Below are 27,820 nucleotides of genomic sequence, written 5' to 3'. Positions count from 1 at the left end.
GAAAACTTTGCTGATGCTCGGAAGAAGACTTATCGACCGAAGATTTGACGGGTTGGAGTTGTCCTTTCCCTTTTTCGGGAGAGGATGAACCACAGCGATCTTCCAATGCACTGGATAATGTGCATTATTGAAGAGTGTGGTGTAAATGTCAATAGGCTCCATCGGTCAATGTCTTAGTACAACGTTGGATATACTATCGACACCTACTGACTACCGCCTCCACTTTTTCCTTCGGATGTTCAAATACGTAAAAGTCATCGTCAAAGATGGCTTCTTCTGGATCTATTTGTGCTGTACGTCCCTGTTCCCTTTAGTTTTTTGCAGTTTCATACACGGAAGGTCATTATCGTTCTTTTTACTGTATATCTTGTTGATTTTTGGGAACATACTAGGGTCACAATCCAACGCACTAACCACCATGCAACGGGTACTACTTAGGTCAATAGTAGTGTCCGATAATTACAAAGACAATTCTGGAGGAGGTTAAACAATGAGTTACACAAAATATACCGTGAAACTGATATAGTCAAGAATATAGTAGAAAAGGGTGGCGTAGATCAGGACGCTCGGAGCCTTCGAGTGCACAACTGAATGGCGTCGGCGCTTTAACTTAAAGCAGGAGAAAATTTACGTGAGAACAATTAATGCTCGGTTATTAGCTAATTTAGGCTGGATCTGATCTTTAGACCTCTAAGCGATTGACAAATTGGACTCTGTATTTTATTACGTATAAAAATTCATCACTTCTCACTCCTATTTCCATCGTTTACTTTATTCAATTAATTTAATTCAATTTCTATCGCTCTGAGAGAAAAAATGAAGAGCCAAAAATTTATTTAGCTCAACTAATTTCTTCATGTATTCACGCCAACAAATTAATAAAAGAAATGACCTTGTTTACCTACAATTTCAATTGTTGAGATCATAACATAAAAGAAGAAGGAACAAATTAATAAATATATTTTGTTATAGTCAGACAGACGTCATTAAGTTTTGAAAAGAGAAAATTATGCTTAGAATAAAGGAATTTGGATGTATTTTTGGTTCAAATTTCACATCTCTCTTCAATATTTATATTTGTGTAAAAAAAAAAACAAACCTTACAACTCTTCAAATTAATTAACAACAACTAATTTCTTTTAGCTATGTAAAAACATTTAATCAACTTTCAAACATACATTTTTTTCAATTAAATTTCGTGTAACAAATCTTATTAAAGAACGAATATCAATAAAACTTTAAGGCAAGCATAACTTATGTAATACTAAAACGAGTCTACGTCTCTGGAAAAATCAGCTAAGGCTTCCATAAACAAATTCGAACGGCCATCGTCTTCTTTCAGTTTTTTGTTTCTTTTACCGGATACGGTTTGTAGTAAAGCTGATATTTTACTAAGGATTTTTTCGTTCCATTCAACTTTGAATATCCGCACAAAGAGTTCATTTAAATGATCAATTGTAATAACATTGTTTTCGATCAGTTCCAAAAGTAGAAGTTCAAGCTTATTGAATGATTCATCGGTCTTGAGAGATCGCACGAATGAAATCGTTATAAGCGAGGAGAATAAATTCGTTGATGGATTTTGTTTTTCAGATGATGTATCTTCTTCTTCGCTGTTTTGCTTTGAACCAAGCATTTTTTTGGACGAAGGAGTATTGCCATACCATTGGGTAAAAGTATGCATTCCTTCAACAGTCCAAATGGCAGTTAGACTCTTTATCAAATCCCTCGACACTATTTGACTATGATTCTGTATAAGATTCTGAATTAAGTTGACCACGGAGGAGCCAATTATGCGATAGAACGACTGCGGTAGGATGTTGTCAAAAGTTTTTTGTAGGTCTTGCAGGAACATCTTGATTTTACCCTCTTCAACAAGTTCAGGTCGTCTTGATGATGCATGCATCCAGAATTGTAGATCTTCCAACACGTCAGATAAACAAGGTGTATCAACAATTATTTCAAGATTCGTTGACAATGGCTTTTGCTTGAGCGTATTTGTTCTAACGATCTTATCCACCGTAACATCAATGCCCTTGATATAGAAATCAATGTTTTTCAAGTTTGTCGTCCTCCAGTCGTTGATTTTTAGTTGGCATTTTTGCAGAATTAGAGAGAGACATGTTGTTTTAACGACTTCTGGAGTTTCATGAGGCAATAAGGCATCCAGTGCCATTTTCACTCGAGACTCCACCATTGAAGGTAGCTCATTATTCCATCGGGCGATGGCGTCATCATTTGCTTCAGTATAAATTTGTAGAATCTCCTTCTTTACTTTTAGAATATCTGTTGCAGTAATGTCTTGGATTTTGATATTAGCTTCAGTTTTCGATGGCAGAAGAATTTCTATTTGAGCGTCTTTGATGACTGCCGAAGTTGTTCGCTCAATAACAAATTCAATAATTCGACGGACGGATAAATTCTGGGAGTGCAGGAAAGCTTCTATTAACTTGCTTTGGCTATCTTGGCTTGGTTGGTGTTTAGGACTCTGAGAGCTGGTAATTTCAGATATCTTCGGTGTAACATGTCTATAGCGCCCGCTGCGAGACACACATTTGGAATACTTTAACGGCATTATATTGACACGGAACTCAGATAGAAAGGGACACGCTACGTTTAAGATGCATTCAAGCATCGGATCAAACTGACCAATTGTTCGTTTTACTGCATACTCATCGTCGTAAGTATCTTCGACCCTTTCACATTGATCCAAGGCCACTACGAAGCCTTCTTCTTCTTTGATTTCTTTCTTTATACTCTTCACAACCATTGGCTTGTCTTTGTTGTGTGCAAATTCCGATACCAATGCGTTTGGTACCAGCACAGAGATCTCTTTCATGGCGACTAATTGGCTGAATGACACAGTGCGATTTTGTCTGTAAGCGTAATACGATTCGGCGACATTGGTTCCCTCAAAAAACCATCCTAAGCAGGTTTGCAGAATAAACACCGACGTTGGTCGCATCCGCAGCAGATCCGCTTTCCCCCCCAAATAGATGTAAAGCTCATAGAGCAAGTGTAGCACATTTCGATAGTAGTCCAACTGTAACGTTATATGATCCAACATCGCTAGGTACTGCACAATCCATGGAATTGTTATGAGAAGTTTCCTTTCTGAAACTGCCACCTTCAACATACCCATGACATCAAATCCCGGTTGCACCATGTTTCTCAGCTCGATCTGTTTTTTGTCTATGCTCAAACAGCCACTGGATGAAGAATAAAGAAACGGTTGTGCATGCAGCAGACCTAAGAACTTCGCCAGCACTTGCATTGTAGATAGAACTTCTGGACGCACAACATATTCCATCACAGAGTCAGTGCTTTCATTCGATGCCAAATTGATGACTTCATAGGTGGAACTGTTCAATTGAACCAACTCAGCCAAGAGCGCAATCTTCACTTGCTCACTAAATGCCAAACACGACGAGGTGAGAAGAAAGTCCTTGAAAAAAGCCTGTTTCGCCGGGAATTGATAGTCAATACTAAAATTGCTTGGTTCGACAAGCCTCTGAGTGAGTTTACTGAACTTCTGCAGGTCCACGTGTGCCTTCAATTCGACCCCAATGTCAGTGGGCGATGTCTCATTGTAGTTCGACGAAACTAACAGCTGCGAAACGAAAAGCTTTGCCAAATGTGCCATATTGATAGGATGGTCGCTGATATTGAAGAGAACTTGAATTTTTGTATGGAGTTCCGTACGAAAGTTCCAAGTGTGACTGAGATGATTCGAATCCCAACACTTAAAAATCGTGTAAAATTGATCCCGTTGCGATTTGAAATTACTGAACTCTTTATCATTGGGAAAATTGTTTTTCGTGTCGTTTTCTTCCTGATAGAAGACATTATTGAAGGTTTTACTTATGCGGAATGATGCTTCATATGATGATTTCTTAACTTCCAGCTGCTGCTTTTCAACCATGATCTTCTCGAGGAATTCTTTGAGATCCGCAGCGAGGTCACTAATACGATCATTGTTCAAAACAACCCTCAGGGTCTTCACATCCAACAAGGCCAACAGATGCCTCTGTCGCTTGAGAACTTCCAAAGAAAAATACATGCAATTCGTGAGGGTTTTTAAGGCAGTATACGCTTCGTTACTTGTGCGATTGATGACATTTAGCTTTTCGTCTAAATGAAATTCCATATCTGAGGAGATTTGAGGAGTTAGGCATTGAGCAGAGAAGCTATTATCGGCGTTGAGAAGTCCCAGCAGGTATGACAGCTCACTCAAAACATTGGCAGTAATATGGACATCGATTAGAAATGAATATATCTCAGCCAAGCAATCTAAAGTTCGACGATGCGTCAGTTTTGTGAAATCGATTTTTGGTTCTTCTACAATCGAACTCTCTCCATCATTCTCCATATTCAATTTCTCCATTCTCTTAACTGCTTCCCGCAAACTTTGATTGATGAGGTTGGGACGATTCTCTTCTTCGATTTCTTTGCTGATCTCTAAAATGTTCGATTTGAGAGATTTTCTTGCTTCCATCACGGAACATTTTCCTTTGTCGACGATTTCGGCATCATTGAACATTTTTAGTATGTTGTTTTCGCTGCTGAAAGTCGGACTACTGAACGAGTTGTTTGCAGCCACTGAAGTTTTGCTCACCTGCGTTGGCACTACTCTCTTCTTTGGCTTTTCAGTCTTGTTCTTAGTCTTGGGATCCGAGATATTACCATCAGAAATATTTGTCGCCGAAGAGTCCTTCTGTTGTTGTTTCTTCCTTGTCCGGGAATTCGATACTATAAAGTCACCCAAACAGAATCCACTGCTGTTGCTACTGCGATTGAAGTCATTAGATCCATTGCCGCCACTTGATTTGTTCAAACTCTTGTGTGGAGTCGATGTGAAACCTTTGTGATTTGACTGATTGAGATTCTCATTCAACAGTGAGGTATTCCTAATGGGAGTGCTTCGCAATTGGAAGGAATCATCACCTCTAAAACGATTATCAGGAGTTATTTGTTGCTGTTGTTGCGAATTGTTTGGGAAAATTCTCCGCGGCGTACGTGTGGCACTTGTATCTCTTCGAATGTTAGCCTTACCAACGGGGCTACTAACACACTTAGGTGTCCCTGGAGTTTTCGTGTATTCCTCGGTTTGTTGGCGAATAAAATTTAGGAAGAATAATCCAAATTCTTCCAATGTACAAGTCGAATTGTTTTTGATTTGTTTTAAGAACCACTCGGAGAAGATCGGTTCGAAGGGTTCTTTTGTCGTTATGATTAAATTTAGGAGTTGGTCAGCCATAATTTATATTTCTTATTGTCTTAGTTTTATTTTTCTTTCGAGTACTTAGTGCATTTTTTTTTTAAAACTATTTCTTATGTGAGTGAGGAGAATCGATCCCAAAAATTAAAAGAAAATTCGCTTTTCGTCGTCACGATCTGTAGAAAAACAGAAAAAAGCAGAATGACGTCAGGTTTGATTGATATTGAAGTTTTCTTTTTTAATTTAATAATTAAAACAATTATTTTTTTTTTTATTTTGTTTAAACAGAGAAGAAAAGAGCCGTATTGAAAATTTTACACCGTACTTCGCGCTCTGTTGTGTGATTATGTTTTTTTTGTTGTTTTAATTTTTTAAGCGAATTTTCTTTTATAATTTTTGGGAATAAATAAAATATTTTATTTTAATATCACAAAAAAAATGTAAACAGTAATAATTGTATTAAATTAACGCACAAGAGCTGAATTGTTGTAAAAGAATAACCAAGATTATTCCCAGGTGTTCTATTTTATAAACAAAAATCAGGTACCAAGGGAAAAAAAAGGACACAAAGGTACATTTACACAATTAGCATACAGGTAAATGGACGTGTGCACATTATGTATAGATAAGGATAGGAAATACCTGTATGTACGTTTATATGCAGGTATGTATAAAAATTAAAAACGCATTAACAAAATTAAACAGTACTGTGCAATAGTCTTCCTACATGTGAGTTAAGTTAATTTTGTTTCCATCAATAAACATCATATAAAAAATGTCATTAAACAAAATAAAATGATCACCTTAAATTATTTAAAGAGCCTGGAAACCAGCTTTTTAGTTGAAGTAGTTTTTTGTAAAACATAAACAAATAATAAAACATTGTGAGCAAACATACACACTACATCTTCAAACAACAAAGTGCATTCTTTTGGATGAGAGGAAAATAAAACCATCATCCCTAATTGAATGTCTTTTGCTTCGATATAATTTATTTACTGCCTGCAGGTCGTTGAATAATGGAACGTTTTTCTTTACTTATTTTTTTTAGGATGCACATCCGATCGGGTTCTGTTGATTTGTTTGCTCGGATATATACTTTTTTATTTTATTTTTAGATCACAGGTATAAATTAGTTGTGGTTGAATAAAATACACAAATCTGATTGTATGTAAGTCACTTGCTTAAGTGGATTAGATTAATTTTAGAAAAATTTTTCTGAAACTGAAATTTTTCAAGAATTGGTATATGACGAAATAATTAGTTGGGTTTTAGAATAGGCTTGGGGATTTATGTTTATTTGGAGGTCGTTCAAAAGACTTAATTGATTTGAATTACTGTTTATGTAAGTAAGTAAGTAATTCATTTATTTACAAACATTGTATACAATTTTTGAATGTTTTCCAATCATGCTCGTTAAGGATGTTTATAGTCTCTTGTAGGGTGAGAGTATTTTTCCCGAAAAAGTTGTGTCTTTGAGTTTTGAATATTGGTCAGATACCAATGAAATGTAGACAATCTTCTTTTGTTTAAAAGTTGCACAGCGTACAGAACTGGTTAAAACTACCATTATAAGGACTTCAATTTAAGTTGAGAACTTCACATCCTTCTTTAAAGATTAGGGATATCTCTTCATAACTCAGTGAATTCTTGAAATAATTTCTGGCACCAAGATTATAGCTGAGCTGACTGTAGATTATTCTACTGAATGAGTCTTGAGCTTCGTCTATCAGATGCTGTACATTTGTTCTTTCACATGGTTCACATTGCTGAAATCATCATCCAATCTCACTCCACACTCATTGCTAACAGATTGCAATCTTGCAAACCACCAGTCCTTGTTTCGCAGCTCATATAAAAGAAGTTTTTTCGAAAGTCGTGTGCTCCGATGGTTGCTGCAGCCTTTGATGATGTAGTCAGCTTGAGACTTCAGGGTGCTTGTTAGAAGTTTTGGAAGTCCTGTTTCTAAATATATGGCATAACTAGGCGTATTCAGAGGTAGGTTAGGTTAGAGTGGCTGTCTAGATATCATTGACACACGTAGACCTCAAGGGTCCATTGTGATACCACTAGTGAGGTTACTCATGGGAGAGTAATGAATTTAAACAAACCATTTTGTACTTTTAATAAAGTTAGAGAGACGTTTTGTGTCAATATTTGCCAGTTCACTGGTATTATCGAAGAAGGGATTACCGAGAAAGTAATTCCTTCTAATGGAGAGTGCTGGACATGTACATAGAAGGTGTTGGACTGTTTCCTCTTCCTCCTCGTCCATGCAGCTTCAACAGAAGTCATTTGTGTAGACCCCTAGCCTCAGAGCATGTCTACCTATGAGGCAGTGTCCCGTTATTACTCCAATTGTAGAGCTTATACTTTGTCTGCTTAGTGCTTAGAGGTAGGTTAAAAAGTTTCTTTATAAAGTTCCTGTAAAATTGTTTCGATTTCTCTATATTCTACTGATCCCCAAACCTATGCAGCATACAAGACAGTAGATTTCACTACTGAATTAAATATTTTGTATTTTGTAGATAGTTAAATTTGTTTGTTACGGAAGATATTTTTCCATGTTTAATTTATCAAACTTTGTGAGCTTTGGGCTTTCTCCGATAAATGAATTTAGAAATTTAATGTTGGATTCAATTTCAAGCCTAGATATTTGATCTCTTTTGCTACCTCTGATTGCGTACCATTATATTTGAAGCTTCTTACATTAAAAGTGCATATACCATTATTTTGGATTTTGTCGTGTTGATAGAAAGTCCCCATCTGTTACAATATGCAGATTACCGATTAATCATCAATTGCAAACCTTCAGGTGATTCTGAAAGTATAACACATTCACGGTGCAGCTAGCTATTCTTATTCCCCTAGGAAGTTCATCCGCAACATCATTTATAAATAACGGGAACAAAAGAGCGCTAAGTGGACAACCTTGTTTGACTACTGTGCTGGTGCTAAACCACTCTGAAAAGCTCACTCCATCCCAAACAGCAGCCTTCGTCCCGTGTACATCTCTCTAATTACTTTCAGGAACTTTGTAGATATACCGATTTGTGTCAACTTATAAATAAGAGCATTCCTATTGATTAGGTCAAAAGCAGCTTTAAAGTCAACGTAATATACAAAGACCTTTTTGTTACATGCTTGAAACGCTTTGACTATAGATGATAGTGTAAAAATGTGATCGATCGTTGAAAAGTTTTTTTTTTCTGAAACCAGCCTGTAGATCAGATAAAATATTGTTCTGTTCGATCCATTTCTCGAGCCTTACAACAAGTGTACTGCAAAATATTTTTGCAATTACATTCATGACTGAAATTCCTCTGTAATTTTCGGGTGAGTCTAGTGAGCCTTTTTATGTATAGGGAAAATGACGGATTTTTTGAACGATGAAGGTATGTCCGCATTCATAAAGATTTTATTGAAAATAATTTTGAAATGTTTTAGAAGCATAGGGGTTGCATTTTTGAAGAATTTGTAAGGAATTCCATCTTCACCAGATGCCTTGTTGTTTTTTTCTTTGTTTAACACAGCTTCAATTTTTTCGCTTTCAATGTATGGATCTAATATTTGGTCAGTGATTAAAGGATCCGTTGTGAAAGTTGTAAAGCTGGAATCACTGGCGAGAAGAAGCTTAAAGTGAGTGGGAAGGGTTTCGGTAGAAATACCCACACCTATTTTATAGTTGTTTCCGTTTATTTCTCTCGCAATTTTCCTGAAGTCCTTTGGATTTTTAGTTAGGCCTAGTTTTTTTTTCAATCCATAACATTTTATAACTTGCGTTCGCTTCTAGATACCAGCTTCTCAATTGAAGATCATTTGATGAGCGCAGTGTCAAACCATTTTTGCTTAATTTTAAGTTGGGTGAGAGTGATTTGTTATGCGTTGAACTTCGTATGTATTCAGCCAACTTATTAGTGAGAACTTCCGGCAGTTCTGATGAAGCGTTGCTGTTTAAAAGAAACGAATCTAAAGAATGTTGGTATAGGGTAGATGATTCATTTCTTCAACAAAGTCTAGGTAGCAGATTCAGATTAGTTTCTGTCGTTTGTGAAGAGTTCGCGATTTTTACTCTAATAGGCATATGAACAGAATACGGCTTGCACTGAACTTCAAAGTGTTGAATCCTGTCAATCCAGTCATTATTGGCATCGCAAAGATCGATAACAGATCTATCTTGTCCTCCATTGAACGTGTAATGTCCATCCATGACACCTTGTGTGCAACTATATATATAAAACCAATGGGTTGGTTATGTTATTTGTTGTTAGAATTTTAAACTTCCTAATTCTTGCATTGAAATCTACATTATTATTGTTTATGTTTTGATGGAAAGGAAGGCTTAAGTTTGTTCTTTTTCGGAAAATACCTGATATCGTGTGTAAGTCCCGGCTATCAGTAGTTTATTCTTTACCTTCTATTGGTGTTTATAAAATTATTTTTCAATTTATTTAATTAATGTTTGACTGCATCTGCATCGTTCTACATACTTCAATAATTTCTTTCTTTAAAATAAAAAAAAAATGTATGTTTATGACAACATTATTTGATATGTTTATTGAAGAGGTTTATGACGTAAAACAGTGTTCATATTTGGACTCATTTGATACCGCTAAATATGAAGTTATCTGTCAAGCATTTATTAAAGTCTCTAACTATTACACCTGTTGCTTAGCTGTTTGGTTTGAAGGCCATAATATTAAGAGTAAAGGAAAATACGAGAAAAAGTTACAAAAGTGTTTGAATAACTCGTCAACAGGGCGGTTATAAGCAATTTGTAAAGGCAGTTCTCCCGAGAAAACGATTTTCCCGTTTTACGCGATTTCATAGTTTTATTTGTGTTACAAAAAAAGATTAAAAGTGAATGTTTGAGTGCTCAAAGATGGAGTGCGGTGTTTGTTCTGGGAGTCCCTAAATGTAGCCAAATCCTTTGGGCTTCCTGACTTTGCTAGCGTTTTTCAGGCTAAACTGCTGGCAATAAGGGAGGCATGTAAGATACTTAAACAAAACCCCAAACCAAAACCGAAATGCGGCTATCTTTACAGACAGTCAGGCAGCTATCAAAGCCATTAACTCAGCCTATTCTCATCTAAATTGGTCCACCAATGCCGCGATGAGTTTGCGAGCCTGAATATTAACCTTGGTGTCACCCTGATCTGGGCTCCGGGCCATAGTGGTATCGTGGGAAATGAACGGGATGACGAGCTAGCCAGGCAAGGATCGGCCCTTCATAGCTCACCTTTTGCCGTAGCTGTAGTCACCAAAGAGAAAGTGAAACGATAATCCATTTCCTCTGCAAATGTCCTGCTTTGGCAAACACTAGAATGAAATATTTTGGAAAAGCATTCTTTCACGAACTTAATGAGCTATCTGAGAAAAAGATTAGAGACCTAATCTTTTTTCTCAATGCAACAAAATGGCTCTAACATAATCGCTATGAAGCTTCTCTATAAATCTATCCCTTTCAATCAAAGGTCAAACGAGTTTTTGGTATCAAAACGGCGCACTACAGCGCTAATTGGATCTCAGGCTAGGTTGCCTTGAGATCGCCATTTCTACCTACCGAATGTTTGAGTTGTTCAGATGTAGCGAATGGTTTAAAAGATTCAAAGAAGGTAAGACATTAATTGCTGAAAATGCTTGTTAAGGATGCGCAGCAGTTTCAATCGCCGACGTGCATTTTTTCCAATTGAATAATTTCAAATCACGAGTCAATGCACGACAAATGCGATGACAGAAATGCCCTAGCCTCCCTATACACCAGATATGACCCCAGCAGGCTTCTTTTTGTTTCAAAAAATGATAAAGAACATAAAAGGAGAAAGGATTGAAGATTTAAAGACCATTAAAAATCTATGGAGGAGGTGAACAGTAGCGAAATTGGAGCTATTGGAATTGTATTGTCACCAAAGGAGAGTAATTTAAGGACCATACTAATTTGTAATTTTAAAATAAATATATATATAAAAGTCTGGAAAATATCAGACTTTTCAATGTCCTCAATTGAAATCCTTGAATTTAATCTGGTTTTACACCAACTGACGAATTCAATAGCTTTTTTGTGTTTCCTCTTTTGGTGCATGAGCCCATCACAGTTTCAAAGTATGTGATTATGCATTTAATCATGACTGTTTAAAAACCTACAACTGACACTACTTCAAAAACAATGGATGTTTAAGGGCCTATTTGTTTTACAACATTAGCTAGTGAAGTGAGTAGTGTTGTTCCTATTTGACTGCCTGATTGACAATTTTTTAACTGTATTAAAGTTTTGTAATTAACTAACTAAAAATGTTCATCTCTAATTCTGCTTCTCTAAATAAGTGCTGTTTTGCAATATAAAAGCATATTAGACACATCTACTTCATTGAAGAGAGCTAAAGTTTCGTTTTCTGATAAAAAGTCTCTACCAAGTTCATTTCTTCTAGTTTCTCTCACGACTGGACACCTTCCGACAAAATGAAAAATATCCTCTCGTTCAGCCATGTTGCAAATATCACATAGCAGTGGAAGATCTTCGCGATGTGGAACGTAATTTATGTTGAGTAGTTCACATCTTAGCCGAAACATGTTGGAGATTTGCTCTACAGTATTTATGTCCTGGAAGTACTTTCTTTCATTAAGATTATAATTCAGCCTGCTATCGATCATCCGATGAAGTAAGCTGGATGCCTGGTACAGTGACGATTTCCATGTACTGTGTCCATTGAGATTTAAAGTTACACCTTTATCTTCTGCTAGCCCAATCCACTCTTTAACCCATCCTGTTTTGCTTTGTATCGCCTCTAAAGCTGCTTTATTTGATAAGCGATTGTTGGGCATATTCAGTACTTTCATAATGTAATCGACTTGCAGCTTCAACGTTTTTATGAAGAGTGGGGATAATCCTGTTTCTAACATTATCATGAAGTTTATATAATATATAATTCTCAAACAGTGTTTTTTAGTGCCTAACTTTATTGAGTTTTTTCCGCATCTTTTTTGATTTAACTCAAATGTCAGAGTAGAGTTCGAGTCCTGTCTTTTCATTTCCCTTAACACCTTTATGACCTGTTACCGAAAATAGTTTAGTTCTCACACTTTTTTCGAGCTAATAGAGTTGGAAATATGTGCGTTTTGACTAATTGACATAATACACACATTTTTGTACATAAAAACATACAAAAACAAATCCTTTCCATTATCAAACAAATCCTCCAAATCAAGCACTCCTTAGCTGAATAACTTTCTTGATTTATTTAAAAAAGAGAATACATTTCAAATGTCATTTAAACACGAAAAACTGCACCTTAAAAGAAAATAATATCAAAGAAAAGAAAATACCAACATCGGAATGAGAACATAAAACACAAATCATCTGGAACGAGTGGAATAGGCGAGTAGCTAAAGCAAAACTAAAAGGTTTAAGAAATTAAATTAGCACATTATTTCATATTAATTGATTAATTAGTGTCAGAAGTCTAGGCCTTCAATGTTCCCAACTCAGATAAGATAATTTTCTTTAAGTGAATTTAAAGCCTTTTTGCTGTTTTCATTTGCTTAGGTTGAAATGAATTTGTATATAAAAATTAATTTGGTAGTTAAATATAAATATTTAAAAACATATCACTTAAGCTCAAAAATATACATGTATGAATGTACTTTACCTTTTAGGTTTATGTACCTTCTGGCCGACTAATCTATTTTTTAAGTATGATCTTAAAACATTTTTATCATTGCTATTTGTTCAACTAACACTACAGAAAAAAAGAATAAACAATTACTTCATTAAAAATCCGAATAATCTAACAGAAATAAGCCTTTTAATTCTTAAATTTGTTTTCCAAAATAGCAATATGACGTAATCCATTGAAAATGAAGAATATACTCTCTCTTTCCTCTCCCCCTCCCTACGTTCTAACAGGCTTTAGAAGTACAATACAAGAATAGAGAAGCTCAACGAATTGAAACACAACATCTCACATAGAGCACATACTCAGCGCCGCAACATACGAATAAAAACAAGCGAGGGGAGGATGAACGATGGAATTAATCAAGCTGACCCCAAGAAATTTCTTTCCCTCCCCACAATATATTGTTGTAGTGCAACAATTAAGTTTGCTCTTTGAACAATTAGATGTTAAATTATGGTACATATTTTTTTTGTATCAATGCCACAGTCAATAAATTTGTCAACCTGCAGCAATCTAAGGAATTTAGGCAAATATTTGAGTAATTCTTGAAATGAAACTAGATTACTCATGAATTTTTATCGATTTGTCCCGAGTTATGTATGTACACAGAAGCCCACAGCAGAAAAAGAAAATCTCACTTTGCCGATGATGACGTCGTCATCGTATTTGCTCACTCAAATTTTGCAGTTTTAACCAACTTATTTCCGGTATTTTATTCATTTTTTGATATTTACTTAATTTAATGTTTTATTTTAACACTTTGAAAAAGAAAATTTAGTAATTTGTGTGATTTTATGGACGGCTTTTCACTGAATTTTTCTTTTTGCTGTGGGTGTGGCGAAACGAAGATGACCCAAAATTTTCAACAAAGCTTTTTCATACAAAAAACACATTCGATTCGAGATATTTTTTTAGAAACTTTTAAAATAATTGTTAACTTACACTTTTTTTAGTTATTATTTTTATTATCTAGCACAATTTATTGTAAATATTTCTTTTTTAATTCGAATTTTTTCAGCGTAAGCTCATTCCCATTTGAATGCTTAAAGAGTACTTTACAAAATGGTGAAGATTTTCTAATTAGCAGTGGGGCCAACATTGACGTTTTATTTTATTTTTCAAATTACCCTGGTTACAAGACGAGATCGAGGAATCGAATCGAATCGAATTGAGATTTCGATCCAGGTATATGGTGGCACTGAATCGAGGAATCGAATTCAAATGGAATCGAAATGACATTTCGGTTTTATTTGTGTGCGTACTGCTACTTTTAAATAAACTTAAAATTTTGGAACAATGCTCTAAACACAAAGACGAGCGCCAAATTAAATTCAGCTTAGAACCAAAAATACTCCATTTAAATGGACTATTTTTGCTTAGAACAAACAAGAGGGAAAAAACTTATCGCACGCACACAAGCAAAACCTCACACACCAATAACTCGATTCCCCGATTCGGGTTTACAAACAAATGTTCGATTCGATTCACCTCTTGCAGTGGGATTGGATCGAGTAATCCTATTTCGATCCGATCCAGGTCTATACGGCGCTAAATCCTGATTCAATTCGGATTCAATTCTCCTTGTAAACGCGGTAAATATGTCAGACAAAAAGATCTGTTTGAATGATAATGATAAGTTAAAATAGGATCCTTTTGTGAACCTATAAGAAAACTGGAATTAGCTCAAGTACACAGTACATGTACACAGATAATCAAATTTATTCACATACATTTTGAAGGAAAATAAGAAGCAAAATTTCTTTTGCAATCAAAGACCAGAAGAAATTTTTGTTTGTCTCTTCAAAAAGCACCTGCCTTAAAATTCCTGAAATGTTCCTTAAATTAATGAATAACTTCTAAAAAATAAAAAAAGAAATTTTTGTTTGTCTCTTCAAAAAGCACCTGCCTTAAAATTCCTGAAACGTTCCTTAAATGAATGAATAACTTCTTAAAAATAAAAAAAGATAAAGTCTCCCCAAAGTCATGATAAGAAATTTCAAAATAAATCAATTTCCTGTGTGTTTTTTTGTAAAAAGTTGTAATTTAAAAATAATGTTAAAATAGAAATGAATGATTCCGAATTCTAAAATGCATTTTTTTATTTTTGCGTGATGGTTTATGCTAGGGCTGTCATGCTAGAGGTCTTCGAATCACTGCGTGTGTAATCTAAAATTTTGTTCACGGGTGCTGTCTCTTACGAGGAATTGGCAAGTCTTCCAAGAGTAATTCTTGTCATGAAAAGTCCTTTCTTCAATAAAAATTTTGTAACAGGCTTAAAACTGTAGGTCCCCTCCATTCCTGACAACATAACTCGCATACTGGAATGGTTGAGAATTGTAATTCACTGACCTTAGCTCTCAATGGATTGTTGACTCCATTTTTGTGTACATTTAAACCGGTAAAAAATATATTCACAGACATTTTGCGGGTGAATAAAAACTGCTTACCTATTTCAGAACTATAATAATTGTATCATTATTACTTTAAGAATTCATAAGAACGAAATACAATGTTTTCAAGGTTTTTGTTCCTTCAGGACTGTTGTACTCGCAAGACAAATTTAAGTCCGAGTTGTTCAACTAAAGTTCAAGGACCAATTGCCAATTTAGGTGATTAAACTGAGCGTTATCTAAGATTTATCCTACTTACTTACTTAAGGTGGCGCTACATTCCATACCAACATGCTTCTCCAGCCAGTTCGGTCCCTAGCTAGCTGTCTCCAGTTTCGTACGCCAAGTTAGTTGAGGTCCTCTCCCACCTGAGTGCACCACCTGAGTCGTGGTCTTCCTCTACTGCGACGTCCCTAGGGATTAATTTCGAAGACCTTCCGGGGTGGAGCGTTGATGTCCATCCGCTCTACATGACCTAGCCATCTAAGCCGTTGGACTTTAATTCTGCTAACTAGGTCAGTGTAGCTTTGCAGCCCGTACAATTCGTCGTTATATCTTCCCCTCCATTCTCCATATATGCGTACGGGACCAAAAATCACCCGAAGAGTTTTTCTCTCAAAGCATCCTAAGACGCTCTCATCTTTCTTTGACAGGTTCCAGGCCTCAGCGCCATAAATGAGAACCGGGATGATGAGTATCTTATAGATGGTGATTTTAGATGCTCGAGAGAGGACAGCGATTTGCAAGAGCTATTTTTCGTTTGATTTCAGCGCTGGTGTCGTTGTTTATGTTAATAGCGGTGCCTAGGTAGACAAAGACCTTTACTACCTCGAAGTTATAGCTGTCAATGGTGACATTTTGTCGAAGACGTCGTTGTTCAATGTCTTTTTTTGATGACAGCATATACTTGGTCTTGCCCTCATTTACCACTAAACCCATCTTCTTCGCTTCCCTCACAATGCGCAAAAACGCTCCTCTGGCATCACGCATTGGTCTTCCAATTATGTCAATATCATCTGCGTATCCGAGTAATTGGATATATCCACGATGTTTATATCATACGTATTTTAACAACACGTGTTCTTAATACAGGTCTAGACTTGCCTAAGTTTTAAAAAAGACTGCTTTTCCATATAAGATAACATTCTTGAATCGGGATTGGTTTCCTTAGAAAGAGCTAGTTTTTTAAGAAAATGTTTGGAAACTTTCCTTCAATGTTTTAAACAATCATAATCAGCTGCTTACATTTACCCATATTAATGTCTCAAACTATGAAATGTTTTATGAACATTTTTTTATTTGTGAATCTTTTTCAACAAAAACATGTTTAGTGATTGTTAAGTAGTATTCACGACCAACGAACGACGATTGAATTACAAAATGTGAGTTTATATACGTTTGAAGACCTATTTCCACACAAATTCTTAACAAAACGCTATGGTTTCTATTTAATTTATGATGCATACTTTTACTTTTTAACATCATTTATTAATAAATTTAAGAAAATAAATTCATTAGTCGCGAAAAAAATTGTACTTGATACGAACTGTCAAACTTTATTCGCGTTTCACATTATCCACTCTCACAACGAATAAAATAATCGCTCGTACTTAACCTACAAAAATCATTCTTGTTTTGGTTTCAGTGGTAAATGGTGTTTGGCTGTGGTCAAAGTCAAACTTTATTCGCGACGAATTAAAAAATCTCATGTGAAGGAAATGTCAAAGTCGACGAATATTCGTTAATTCATTGGTCGTTGGTCCTGCTGATGTGAATAGTGCTTAAGGCATTAAAATCGTAAAAGAATCTGTAGCTTCGGATGTAAGCAAACGTATCTAATTATAAATAAAGCCACTACTCTCTGGCAACTCCCTTAATTTGTATTCGTCAATGTTGTCAGTACTGTTTGTTTATTTCTCTTATCAGCTGTCCCTGTCATCGAAATCTTTTAATTGTATGTCATCTGAATCTGATATCTGCACAAAGAACTTTTGTCCATCCATTTATTGTTTATTTTTATCAATAGAAAACATGGAAAAGATTGGAAACCAAATTGGCTACTTGATCCTCAAGGACGATGGTGCCGTCCTAGAATCCGGTGGTGATCTCGAAAACGATGAACGTAGTGCAAACATTTTCATGGGCATCCTACAAATGTCTGAAACGTAAGTTTTCCCACTTTTTTTTTGTTTAAATAAATAGAAACATACTAAATTTAAATATAATTTATTAACTAGAATTGATGAAAACTTCATGGCAAAAAGCAGTTGTGAGAAAATATCAATCATCTACGAAGACCACAGCTACACCATGTGTATGTCTAATCGTAAGATTTATGTTATCAAACAAAAGCACACAACATCGAGCAGTGGCTTCTCAGATCTAAGCGCAGACGTGGGAAACTCGATAATTGCTTGAGATTCATTTGGGTCGAATGGAGGAACCAATAGGAAAAGGGAAAAACGCATTAATTGGAGAACACCATTTATTCTAATTATAATTATGTTTATTTGTCAAAAAATACATCATTTGTAATTTCTTGGTCGAAGATCTTCTTGGCTTCGTTCGTTATATCCAATAAAGTAGCTCTGTTATTTGAGATTATTACATAAAACTGACGCCAGTTGGAACTTTTCTTCACTATCCAATAATCATTGATGCATTTGATGTGGACCTCTTCTAGTTTGTCTGATTTCTTGTCTTCATGTAAATCGGCAATAAGGTTCATAACATTTGGTGGAATGGTACAAGTTTTAGGTCGGCGATGGTCAGCATAGATGTTTGTATGATGAATGAGACTGAGTTCGTTGATGAAGAGAAATTTGGGGTTGTTGGTGTCCGTTGGATCGGTTGGAGGATTGTTGGCGTCACTTGTAAGTTTCGATTTGATTGATTCTCCTATGTCTGAGGCAATACTTGACAGTTGTGGTCCCATAAAGGAGTGCAATTCAAGGAAAAAGTCATCGGTTAATTCATTGGAAGCTTAAAAAAGAAAGTTTAAAATTAGAAGAGCCATCAGTTCTAGAAGCACAGAGTGGCACTTACAATCCACCATTAAGCACAACGTAGCACTCATTGCTCGATAAATAATCATGTGATAGCATTTCAAATCCGCATCTTTGATTGTTAGGTAAATTTTGGGAGCTTTCGAGGAGTTGGGGAATGACTCGGACTTGTCTGGTCCATTTATAAATGAACCTTGTCGATATCCATCCAGACTAATCGAACGTTGTAATGAGGCTCCACTCAGTTCAATGTTGGTTACATTAGGAAACACTGTACCCAACAAATACTCATGAATACAATACAAATCATGTGGATCTATTTTAGAACTAAAAGAACCAAGTCAATGTTTGTATCAAAATAAATGGGACTCAAAGTTTACCACACAACTTGTTCATTGTAGAAGAATATTGTGTTCTCTACTGTAGGAAATGTGGCTTGTATCATATTTATAAAATTATGAACCCTAAGGAAAAGGGCCTTCTCCAGGGGAATATATTGAATAGTTCGAAGTGCATCTAAGATATCACAAGATGGCAATTTTAATGTCAGTACATACTAAAAAGACAAAAGGAATAACCTTGTAGTGAAATGAACTCATCGTTGGTAAATATTACTCACCATGGAATAGAAATCATAGAGTTTTTTACGCAAGTTCTCAGCCTGTTGCAGTTCTGATTCACCAATCATATTTGATACGAATTTTCCAGCAAATAAACGAAACATTCTATATGACTGCTCGAGAACTGCACGGAAGACCTTATCGTGAACTTCTCCGCCCCTATAATCGGCTTCTTCAACACCATCTTTATTGAGTTTAATTTCTTTTGGAACATTTAGCACCTATGAGGCCAGAAAAAAAACTTGTTGCTATGATTTGTTGAGATTTTATTAAAAGATGATCATACCAAGACCATCCAGTAATCTTTTTCTGGTTGGAAAAATATTTGTGTCGTCTTTTGGGTGTGAACAGCTTTGCATCCATCGTTAGTAGAAAATTTACTTCAAATTACAAATAGATTTTAAAACATTGCAATTTTAGGACGTTGTTTACTTCTTACCTAGAAAACTGGATAATTGCTTCACTTAGTCCAACATCATTCTTTTTATTGTCCAATTCGATGTCTGAGGGGTGATAGAAAAGGATTTTGTTTTCATCCTTTAAACCATGGAATTGAATTTGTTATTTAGAAATAAGAATTGTCTTTAAAGGATTTACTTACTTCTCCTTCTTTTTTCGCTAAGGTTGAATTGAATATGTAAAAACTACGGAGGGACATTTCTACTTTCTGAATCATTTTTACGGTGTTGTTTTCTTCCTTTTATTTTGTGAAAAACTATTTTGTATTTTGTGAAGAAAAAAAATATCAACAAGAAATCAGCTGAAATGTTTTGCAGACTTGAAATTTGACATTTAAGAGAATTGTTTGATTTTGTTATAGAAATTGGCCAATTTAAGCTCTGTATACATTCAAACACATGAAAATAGGTCACTTCTTTATAATTTGGATTTTAGATGTTTCGGTTTAATGTCACTAATCAATATAAATCGGTTTATTAGCTTAGGATCCATTTATACTACTTATCATAAGTTTTCCCCATTTAGAGGTTGGTTATGGGGTTAGGTTAGGTTAGGTTAGGTTATAGTGGCTGTCCAAGATGGAACGGACACACTTAGGCCAGTTTAATGGCCCATTGTGATACCACATGAATCTTGAGGCTTCCTCCTAAGCTCAATGGAACCAGTTAGAGTCTCTTACGAAACGTGAGAGGCTGATTATCCCGATATGATTTAGATCGTTTAGATCGTTAAAGAAGAATTCTCCTAGGTAATTCTTGCGTTTTCGAGCTAGAGCAGGGCATGTGCAGAGAAGATGAAGAACCGTTTCTTCCTCTTCCTCGTCCATACAGCTTCTGCAAAAGTCATTTGAGAATACGCCTAATCTCATGGCGTGCTTTCCTATTAGACAGTGTCCGGTTATGACACCTATTATCGAGCTTATATGCGATCTGCTTAGAGAGAGCAAGCACCTTGAACGTTTTAAATCCAGTGTTGGCCAGATGTTTTTTGTGGCTTGACACGTGGTGATGTTGGTCCACCTGGTGCCTGCCCTCCTCACAGCGTCTTGCATTAGTAGCAGTTTACAAGTAGCGATTGGTATGCCAGTACTTGCCAAACGTGGTAGGATGGGTTGTACTGTACCGTTCCTGGCGAGTTCATCTGCCTTACAGTTACCTGGAATGTCTCTATGGCCCGGCACCCAGCAAAGGTGAATATTAAACTGTTGCGCCATCTCCATTAGAGATGATCGACAGTTATGGACTGTTATAGAGTTTGTAGAGACTGAGTCCAGAGATTTGATAGCGGCCTGGCTGTCGGAGAAAATACGGATATCAGATGTTGATATCACGTTTTCTTTGAGCCAAGACAAGACTTCCTTAATCGCCAAAAGTTCCGCCTGGAACACGCTACAATGATTGGGAAGGCGGAATGAGAGACTTAATTTCAGTCGTTCAGAGTACACACCACCACCAACCCCTTCTTTGGTCTTTGAGCCATCTGTGTAAAAGTGGATTGACCCATCCTCTAAGAATGTCCTATCCTCCCAAAAAGATCTGGTAGGTATAGAAATCTGGAAATTCCTATCGAATTGTAGTTGGGGGATGGTGTAGTCTGTGTGCTTTGGAATTGATTCTAAGTACCTTAGAATTACGGAGTGGCCAATGTTGTTGTTAGTCCACTGCGAGGAAGCATTGAGGCGGATAGCAGAGCTTGCAGCTATTTGTTTACTAAATATGTCAAGAGGTGGTCGTGCGAAGCGATCCGCTTATACATAGGCAGGCTGAACGTTGAACTTTATTCAACTTATCCCTGTTTATACCTTTCTCTAAAGCAGTCCACCATACTGCCACACCGTACGTTAAAATCGGTCTGATTACCGATGTGTATAGCCAATGCGTGATTCTGGGTTGTAAACCCCATTTATTACCAATAGCTTTTTTGCAAGAAAAGAGAGCTACAGTAGCTTTTTTGACTCTTTCCTGTACGTTGCGTTTCCAATTTAGTTTTTTGTCTAAGACAAGACCTAGGTATTTGGCCTCGTCTGAGAATTTTAATTGGATTCCTTTAATGTAAGGAGGGTTGACAAATGGAATTTTGTATCTCCTCGAAAATAAGACCAGATCGGTTTTGTGTGGGTTAACAACCAGTCCACACCGATCAGCCCAGAGTATTAGCCTGTCCAAGGCATTTTGTAAGAGTTCTTTTAGGATATTAAGATGCTTTCCTGAAACTGCTATAGCAACGTCGTCCGCATAGGCTATCACTCTGAAACCCTCCGCATCCAGACTAGTTAGGATTTCATTCACCACTAGGTTCCAGAGGAGAGGGGATAGAACACCACCTTGCGGTGTCCCTCTACTAACGAATCGTCTACTAGAAGAGTTGCCCAGTTTTGAATTAATTATTCTGCTAGTAAGCATTAAATGAATTAACTCCCGAAGCGAACTCTCTACATTTAGAGATGTCAGTGCAGAAGTGATTTCAGATGTGTCCACGTTGTTAAAGGCACCTTCGATGTCAAGGAAAGCAACCATAGTGAACTCTTTATGATGGAGGGAATATTCGATGGTGCGTACTAAAGTGTGTAACGCTGTTTCCACCGATTTACCCTTACAGTAGGCATGTTGAGACGAAGACAGAAGTCTTGTATCGATACGTGCCCTTAAATGGATATCGATCAATCTTTCCAGGGTCTTAAGAAGGAATGATGATAGACTTATAGGTCGTAAATCTTTAGGATTAACTTGGGAGCATTTACCTGCTTTAGGTATAAAGACAACTTTAACTTCTCTCCATGCCGAGGGAACATGGACCAGGTAAAGACAGCTGGTAAAAATTGCCTCAAGGATTGGTGCAATTATATCAGAGGCTTTTTGTAATTCTGCTGGTATTATTCCATCTGGTCCTGCAGCTTTAAATGGTTTGAAGCTGTTGAGAGCCCATTGTAACTTATCCTTTGTGATCAGACCTTGTGGATATGTTGTATTTGAACTTGAACGTGCAAAGCTGTTGCAAGTTTCGGTAAGAGAACTACCAGGAAAGTGAGTGTCCAATAGTAGGTTCAGTGATTCATAACTTGAATTAGTCCAGGAGCCGTCTGCATTTTTCAAGCAGCTTGGCATAGCTGGATTAGTTGAAAGAATTTTCCGTAACCTAGAGGCTTCAGAAGTTTCTTCTATCATGCCACAGAAGGATCGCCAAGAAGATCGCTTGGATTTCCTTAGTGCCTTCTTGTAGATTCTTAGGGATTCTTTGTAGGAGTCCCAATGAGAGGCTAGTCTTGCAGCTTTGGCTCGGTTGAAAAGTTTCCTGCATTCCTTCCTGAGCGAGTCAAGCTCTGAGGACCACCATTGTGGTTTCCTCTTTCCTCTTATGTGTATAAGTGGACAAGAAATTTCTAGCGATCTGTTCATAGCTGAGGTAAGGTCATTGACTTTGTTGTCAAGTTCGTTAGCGTTAGAGGAAGGACTAGATAGTCCAGGTTCTAGTAAACTCTGTAATAAGTTCCTGTATAAAGCCCAGTCAGTTTTCCGATAGTTTCGAAAAGTCAATGGACTCGGGTTATCATCCACATTTATATTGAACTGGATATATCTATGATCAGAGAACGAGTGTTCTTTGGATACTTTCCAGTCCAAGATCATATGGTGTATACTATCTGAGACAAGAGTTATGTCTAAGACTTCTTGTCGAGTTTTAGTTATGAAGGTTGGTTCATTACCAACATTACTTACTAAGAGGTTAGTACCAAGAATATAATCAAAAAGAGACTCACCTCTGTCGTTGATATTCGTACTGCCCCATACAGTATGATGAGCGTTAGCATCGCTCCCAATAATTAGGCGGATCCTTTGCCTTTCCGCTTCAGCGACGACTTTCTCCAGGGTTTTTCCAGGGAGAGGGCCAAGGTGGTCATGCCCAAGATACGCCGATACCAGCCAGAAACTTCCTTTGGCTGTTTCTAGCCTAGCTACGGTGGTATCTTTGTCACTGAAACGATGGAGTAAAAATACATTAATGCTACGTTTCACTAGTATGCAAGATCTAGGTTCACCTTTATCTGTCACACAAAGTGTGTAGTATCCAGGAGTCCTGAGTCCTCGAACAACGGATCCTGCAACCCATGGCTCTTGGATCAGGACAATATCTTCCCCGTTAGTCGCCAGACGGAGAAGAAGTGAGGCCGAGGCCTTTATGGAGTGTTGGAGATTAATCTGTACTAACTGCAGCATTTTGGCTACAATTAGGCAGATCAACCTCCACCACGGTTTTGTTTTGATCCTCTGTGTCTGAGGATGAACCCAAGAGTTCGTCCTCGCTCAGAAGGATCATGTTAAGGTCGTCCTCAGTCTCCATTAAGGATGGACTGTCCACGACTTTTGTAGAGGGTGCATTCGCGATTGGAGAGGACAAGAGTGCATCGTCACCCTCTGTTAGGAGAGAAGACGACGTCCCAGGTTCACCAACCGCTAGTTCACCTTCGGTAGTTTTTGGAGGCCCGCTTTCCGCGTTAACCTCATCTTTTTTATATATTCGAATTTTAATGGTTTCGAAACCATAGTTTATGGAGCCCTCGTTTAGGGCTAGAGGAGCCAAGGATTCTTTATTGAGTACCACAATGGCGCTCCTATAAAGACCCTTCACCTCCTCTAGCTTGGCTATTTTCCAGTTATGCGTCGGAAGGGACGGGTTACACACTTTGACCATCTCGAGAATGTCCTCGATACCAGCAGGTTCAATCGGTATCCAGATACGGGCTCTAGGTCTGCTGGGAATGTCTTCCACAGCGACAACCTCGAGCTTCGCACCTGGCCAAACTTCACCTAACCGGCTGACAGCAAGCTTGTAAAGGTCACAAGATCTCTGGTCGCCACAAACCATGAGTTTGACATGGCCTTGATGCCAACCCCCATCGCTTATGGAAGGAAGTGGTCCTGGAAGCTCTCTCAAAATGCTCAAAAAGCCACCCGAGAGCTTAACCTTGACCAACTGCCAACGATCAGCCGATATTGTGCCATCATCATCGCTCCTGTCAATGACCGCAACCACGACTTTGCCCTTCGCGACGTCACTGAAACTAGATTGTTTCCTGATGGGATTGAGGGGGGTGCTCGTGTTATGCACCCGAGGCCGTTTTGGTGTCGGTGCGGCCCCCTCAAGAGATCTTTCTCTTTTGGACGTAGAGTCCTTATTGGATCTAGTTGTAGCAATTATGCTTTTGGCCCATTCGACGCTAGCGGTTTGCTGCGGTGTCTTTTCAGCCCCCGATGATGCACCAGAGGCCTTCAAGATTCTCGCCGCATGCCGCCTTTGTTTATAAAGACCTTTAGAGATTTTTCCATTTCTGGAAGTGTTCTCAGTAGTAGTGGTAGGGCCATTTTTCACAACCCTGCCACTACTGAAATTAGGTATCGCTACCTTTTTATTCTCGTTGCTACCAACAGCAGAGGAGGGTCCATGGTTAGCCACTACTCCCTTCTCTGTGTTGGCCGCAAGAGATACGACAGCAGGCTTTGACACCAAGCTGCCGCCCGGTCCTGAAGTGATACCGGTCTCACATGTGTTTTTGTTTTTGGTTTTGTTCATTTTGGTCCCACGAGATGCGAAGAAAAGAGGTCCATCTGCACAGAGATTCGCATGTACAGATAAGGCTAGTTAATCCGGAGGTCGCCAGGTATCCGGATACTCCGTTAGAGACTGGGCTATTTTTGAATTGGGCCCCCAGCCAGGCTGATCATCGGCACGGGTCGTTTAACACCTTAGATCCAGCCCAATAATGATGAGAGGTGGTGGGGAGGAAGAGAAAGGGTGAGGAGTCAGTTGACGTTAATTCATCATTCTGACTTGTAAGGAAAGATTGGGATTCGGTAACAGCAATTCAGCTAGGTTACCTAGAGTGAGAAGGAGTATAGGAGATAGGATCGTTGCTAAATTCTCGAGAATCATTGACCTTACTCAGCTTCTACAACTCGACAAGTTCGACGTTCAGAGTAGAAGTTGGTTATGGGGATCATTGAAAATTTCTATTATCGAAAAAAAATGTCTTTATTGAAATTCTACCTAAAAGCTTTTTTTTTTAAATTCAATTGATCAGTAAAATCTTTGCTTATTGATTTTCTTTTTGATTCCTATCGTTTAAATTTTTGCTTACGGTAAGCTGAAACTGTGTATTTTGACAGAGCTGCTTTGCTTGTTAGCGCTTTATAGACGTTGGCATGGCATGGGATCATGAATTTCTGACTTGCTGAAAATGCAAATAAATCAATAGAGCCAAACCAAGCCACCTCAGTTTCTCCATAAACGGCCGATTTTGTGTCGTCTCGCCATTTGTATTTTTGACTTCATCGTGCATGGTCAGCTTAAGATCCTTAACGTCTGCATTTTGACGTATTACTTTGAAGCTCTTTGAACACATTTGTCTTAGAATATTTTTATTTTAACAAAGTGAAAATTTAAACAAGGTTTAATTTCAGTCAATTTAATTGAGCTGTCAATTAAAAATTTGAAACTCTTTTGAAGTCTACAGAATGTTTATTAAAAACAATTGTTTGACCTACAAACCTCACGGGAGCTTAGAAAAAGCATATTTATTTTTAAATAATTTGGATTTAGTTTTAACAAACTGTTTGTATTTCCTTCGTAGCTTTCTATATAAAGGGTCAATAATAAATCGCTAAACACGCGTTTAGGTATCGTTGAGTTGAATTTTAACAGCGAGTTAATTTGCGTGTATACTAATTACCAAAATAAACACATCTTTTCTAATTAGCCTCCTATTACAATATCTACTACATTCTCTGTCAAAAACAAAGTATTGAATTGACATAAGTGAATTTTGCAAACATAAAAAATAAACAAAAATATTTGGTTAAAATTAAATTATGTAAAGTTTAAATTCAAATTATTGAGAGTTCGAAATAGTAAATGTTTTCAAATTTTTGAAAAAAAAAATGAGAACAAAACAAATTTATGAGTAACAATTATTTATAAGTGACTTTTTAAAACTGCACATACGTTGGTTCATGTTTTAAAACTTATGATTTAGTTAGATTTTACAGACAATCTATCTACCAATCAAATTCCAGTGAAGGAAATGAAGCTAAATTCATTAAAACGCACAATTCTCGTCCATTGGCAGATAAATTATCCATAAAATTCAGGTTCTGGTGGATTTGATGGGGATGGTATGTTTTCTTTGGAATACAAAATAAATATTTTAAAAACAATTGCAAATCATATAGAGAAAATATTCTACTTGTCATCATAATCATCAATCCATATTGCATGGCAATCAAATTCTGCAGCATCTTTAACAAACTTCAACAATTTCATAATCGATCTCAGAAGGTTCCTCAGGAAGTTTTCCCCCACCGGTCTCCCTCTGAGATCGATTAAATTTACTTAAATTGGTCTGCGTCTCCTCCTTGTAGCGGCTCCATCCCTTACTTGTTTCGGCGTCGGTTCAAAGCCACTTGCCTGAAACGTTGCAGCAATATTTTGCCAGGCTATAGCTGTGGCTTTTAATAACTTGCCATCATTTAGCTTTGAATCTATAACATGTGCAAGTGGTCTAGCTGCTTGGACCAGTAGCCCCTTCATTGCCATCGTTGCCAATTTGACGATCTGCTCCGTTCTACATTTTGTTTTTTAGCCATTTCTAAAGTGATGAATATTTATTAGAACAAAATCACAATTATATATTAAAACAAGTATTATTCGACTTACTTTTTTATAAAATATTGCCATCAACAAATCTCAACTCTTTTAACCTGAAAAGTATTTGTTGCGTGTGCTGTCAAAATGACAGTGAAAACCATGTAGTTTAATTTAACTGTCCGTTTATAATTCAGTCTCCCTACAAAAAAATTTAACTGGGCGTTAGACCTTAACCTAACTATTAAAATGTTTATTGGTATGGCAAAATATTTAAAACCCAGTTAAATATTAATTAGTGAGCTTTAATTTTGATTATTGGTAAGGCCCAAAATCTATAGTATTATCATAGAACTGTTTTTGTTACATTCACCGTAGTTGAAAGTTTTGTATGCAAAAGGTAAGTAGAAAAAACTGCAATAGCTCACGGGGTCCGCCACCGTAAAACGTACGATGATAGTACCATAGGTTTTGTAAACAAAGTCCGTGTGTGATTAAAAAAAATCAAAATTTCGATATGAAAACATACCAAGAAAACAATAAAATAAAAAGATTGTATTTTGTTTAATTCTCAAATCACGTTTGTAATTTAACGTGGGAATCATTTGCTTTATCATCTCTTTTTAACTTATTCCAATTGGATAGAGAATAAAATTATAACACCTCAAAACAAGTTGATTCAAAATCGTGCAATGTTCCATCGTCAAGAAAAGTTATAAACATTCCCTTACACAAATTTAATTTAAATGAAAACTTGGCATCACTCTTTGAAACTTCAAAAAATCAACTTGCGTGTCACTGTGACACACACACATTTTTG

The 27,820-nt window shown here is 36.8% G+C and overlaps 4 protein-coding genes across 7 annotated transcripts in view; 1 reads left to right on the top strand and 3 right to left on the bottom strand.

Annotated features, from left to right (window-relative positions):
- LOC129944569 (spectrin alpha chain) overlaps positions 1-13,951 on the bottom strand; it is a 32,912-nt gene extending 18,961 nt beyond the window's left edge. For all 4 annotated transcript variants that reach the window (XM_056054097.1, XM_056054098.1, XM_056054099.1 and 1 more), the window contains exon 1: positions 13,834-13,951. The gene's annotated coding sequence lies outside the window, so the exon portion shown is untranslated. The remainder of the gene's footprint in view (positions 1-13,833) is intronic.
- LOC129945202 (protein disks lost) lies at positions 1,265-5,257 on the bottom strand. Its single transcript, XM_056054858.1, has one exon. It carries the CDS (start codon positions 5,255-5,257, stop codon positions 1,265-1,267), a length of 3,993 nt encoding a protein of 1,330 aa, XP_055910833.1.
- A 3,277-nt stretch (positions 13,952-17,228) lies between the features above and the next one.
- On the top strand, positions 17,229-17,899 carry LOC129944572 (ragulator complex protein LAMTOR4 homolog). The gene is made up of 2 exons (XM_056054103.1): positions 17,229-17,446; positions 17,519-17,899. Exons 1-2 carry the CDS (start codon positions 17,238-17,240, stop codon positions 17,697-17,699), a joined length of 390 nt encoding a protein of 129 aa, XP_055910078.1. The 5' UTR covers positions 17,229-17,237; the 3' UTR covers positions 17,700-17,899.
- On the bottom strand, positions 17,766-19,677 carry LOC129944570 (vacuolar fusion protein CCZ1 homolog). Its single transcript, XM_056054101.1, has 7 exons — positions 19,508-19,677; positions 19,346-19,443; positions 19,193-19,286; positions 18,906-19,127; positions 18,667-18,842; positions 18,327-18,613; positions 17,766-18,263 (listed from the first exon to the last, which is right to left on the bottom strand). The coding sequence occupies exons 1-7, from the start codon at positions 19,580-19,582 to the stop codon at positions 17,788-17,790; spliced, it is 1,428 nt and encodes a 475-aa protein (XP_055910076.1). The 5' UTR covers positions 19,583-19,677; the 3' UTR covers positions 17,766-17,787.
- Between the last annotated feature and the right edge of the window lie 8,143 nt (positions 19,678-27,820).

This window comes from Eupeodes corollae, chromosome 2 (assembly GCF_945859685.1).
Source record: "Eupeodes corollae chromosome 2, idEupCoro1.1, whole genome shotgun sequence".
Lineage (NCBI taxonomy): Eukaryota > Metazoa > Arthropoda > Insecta > Diptera > Syrphidae > Eupeodes > Eupeodes corollae.
This window is presented reverse-complemented; position numbering and strand designations above follow the sequence as displayed.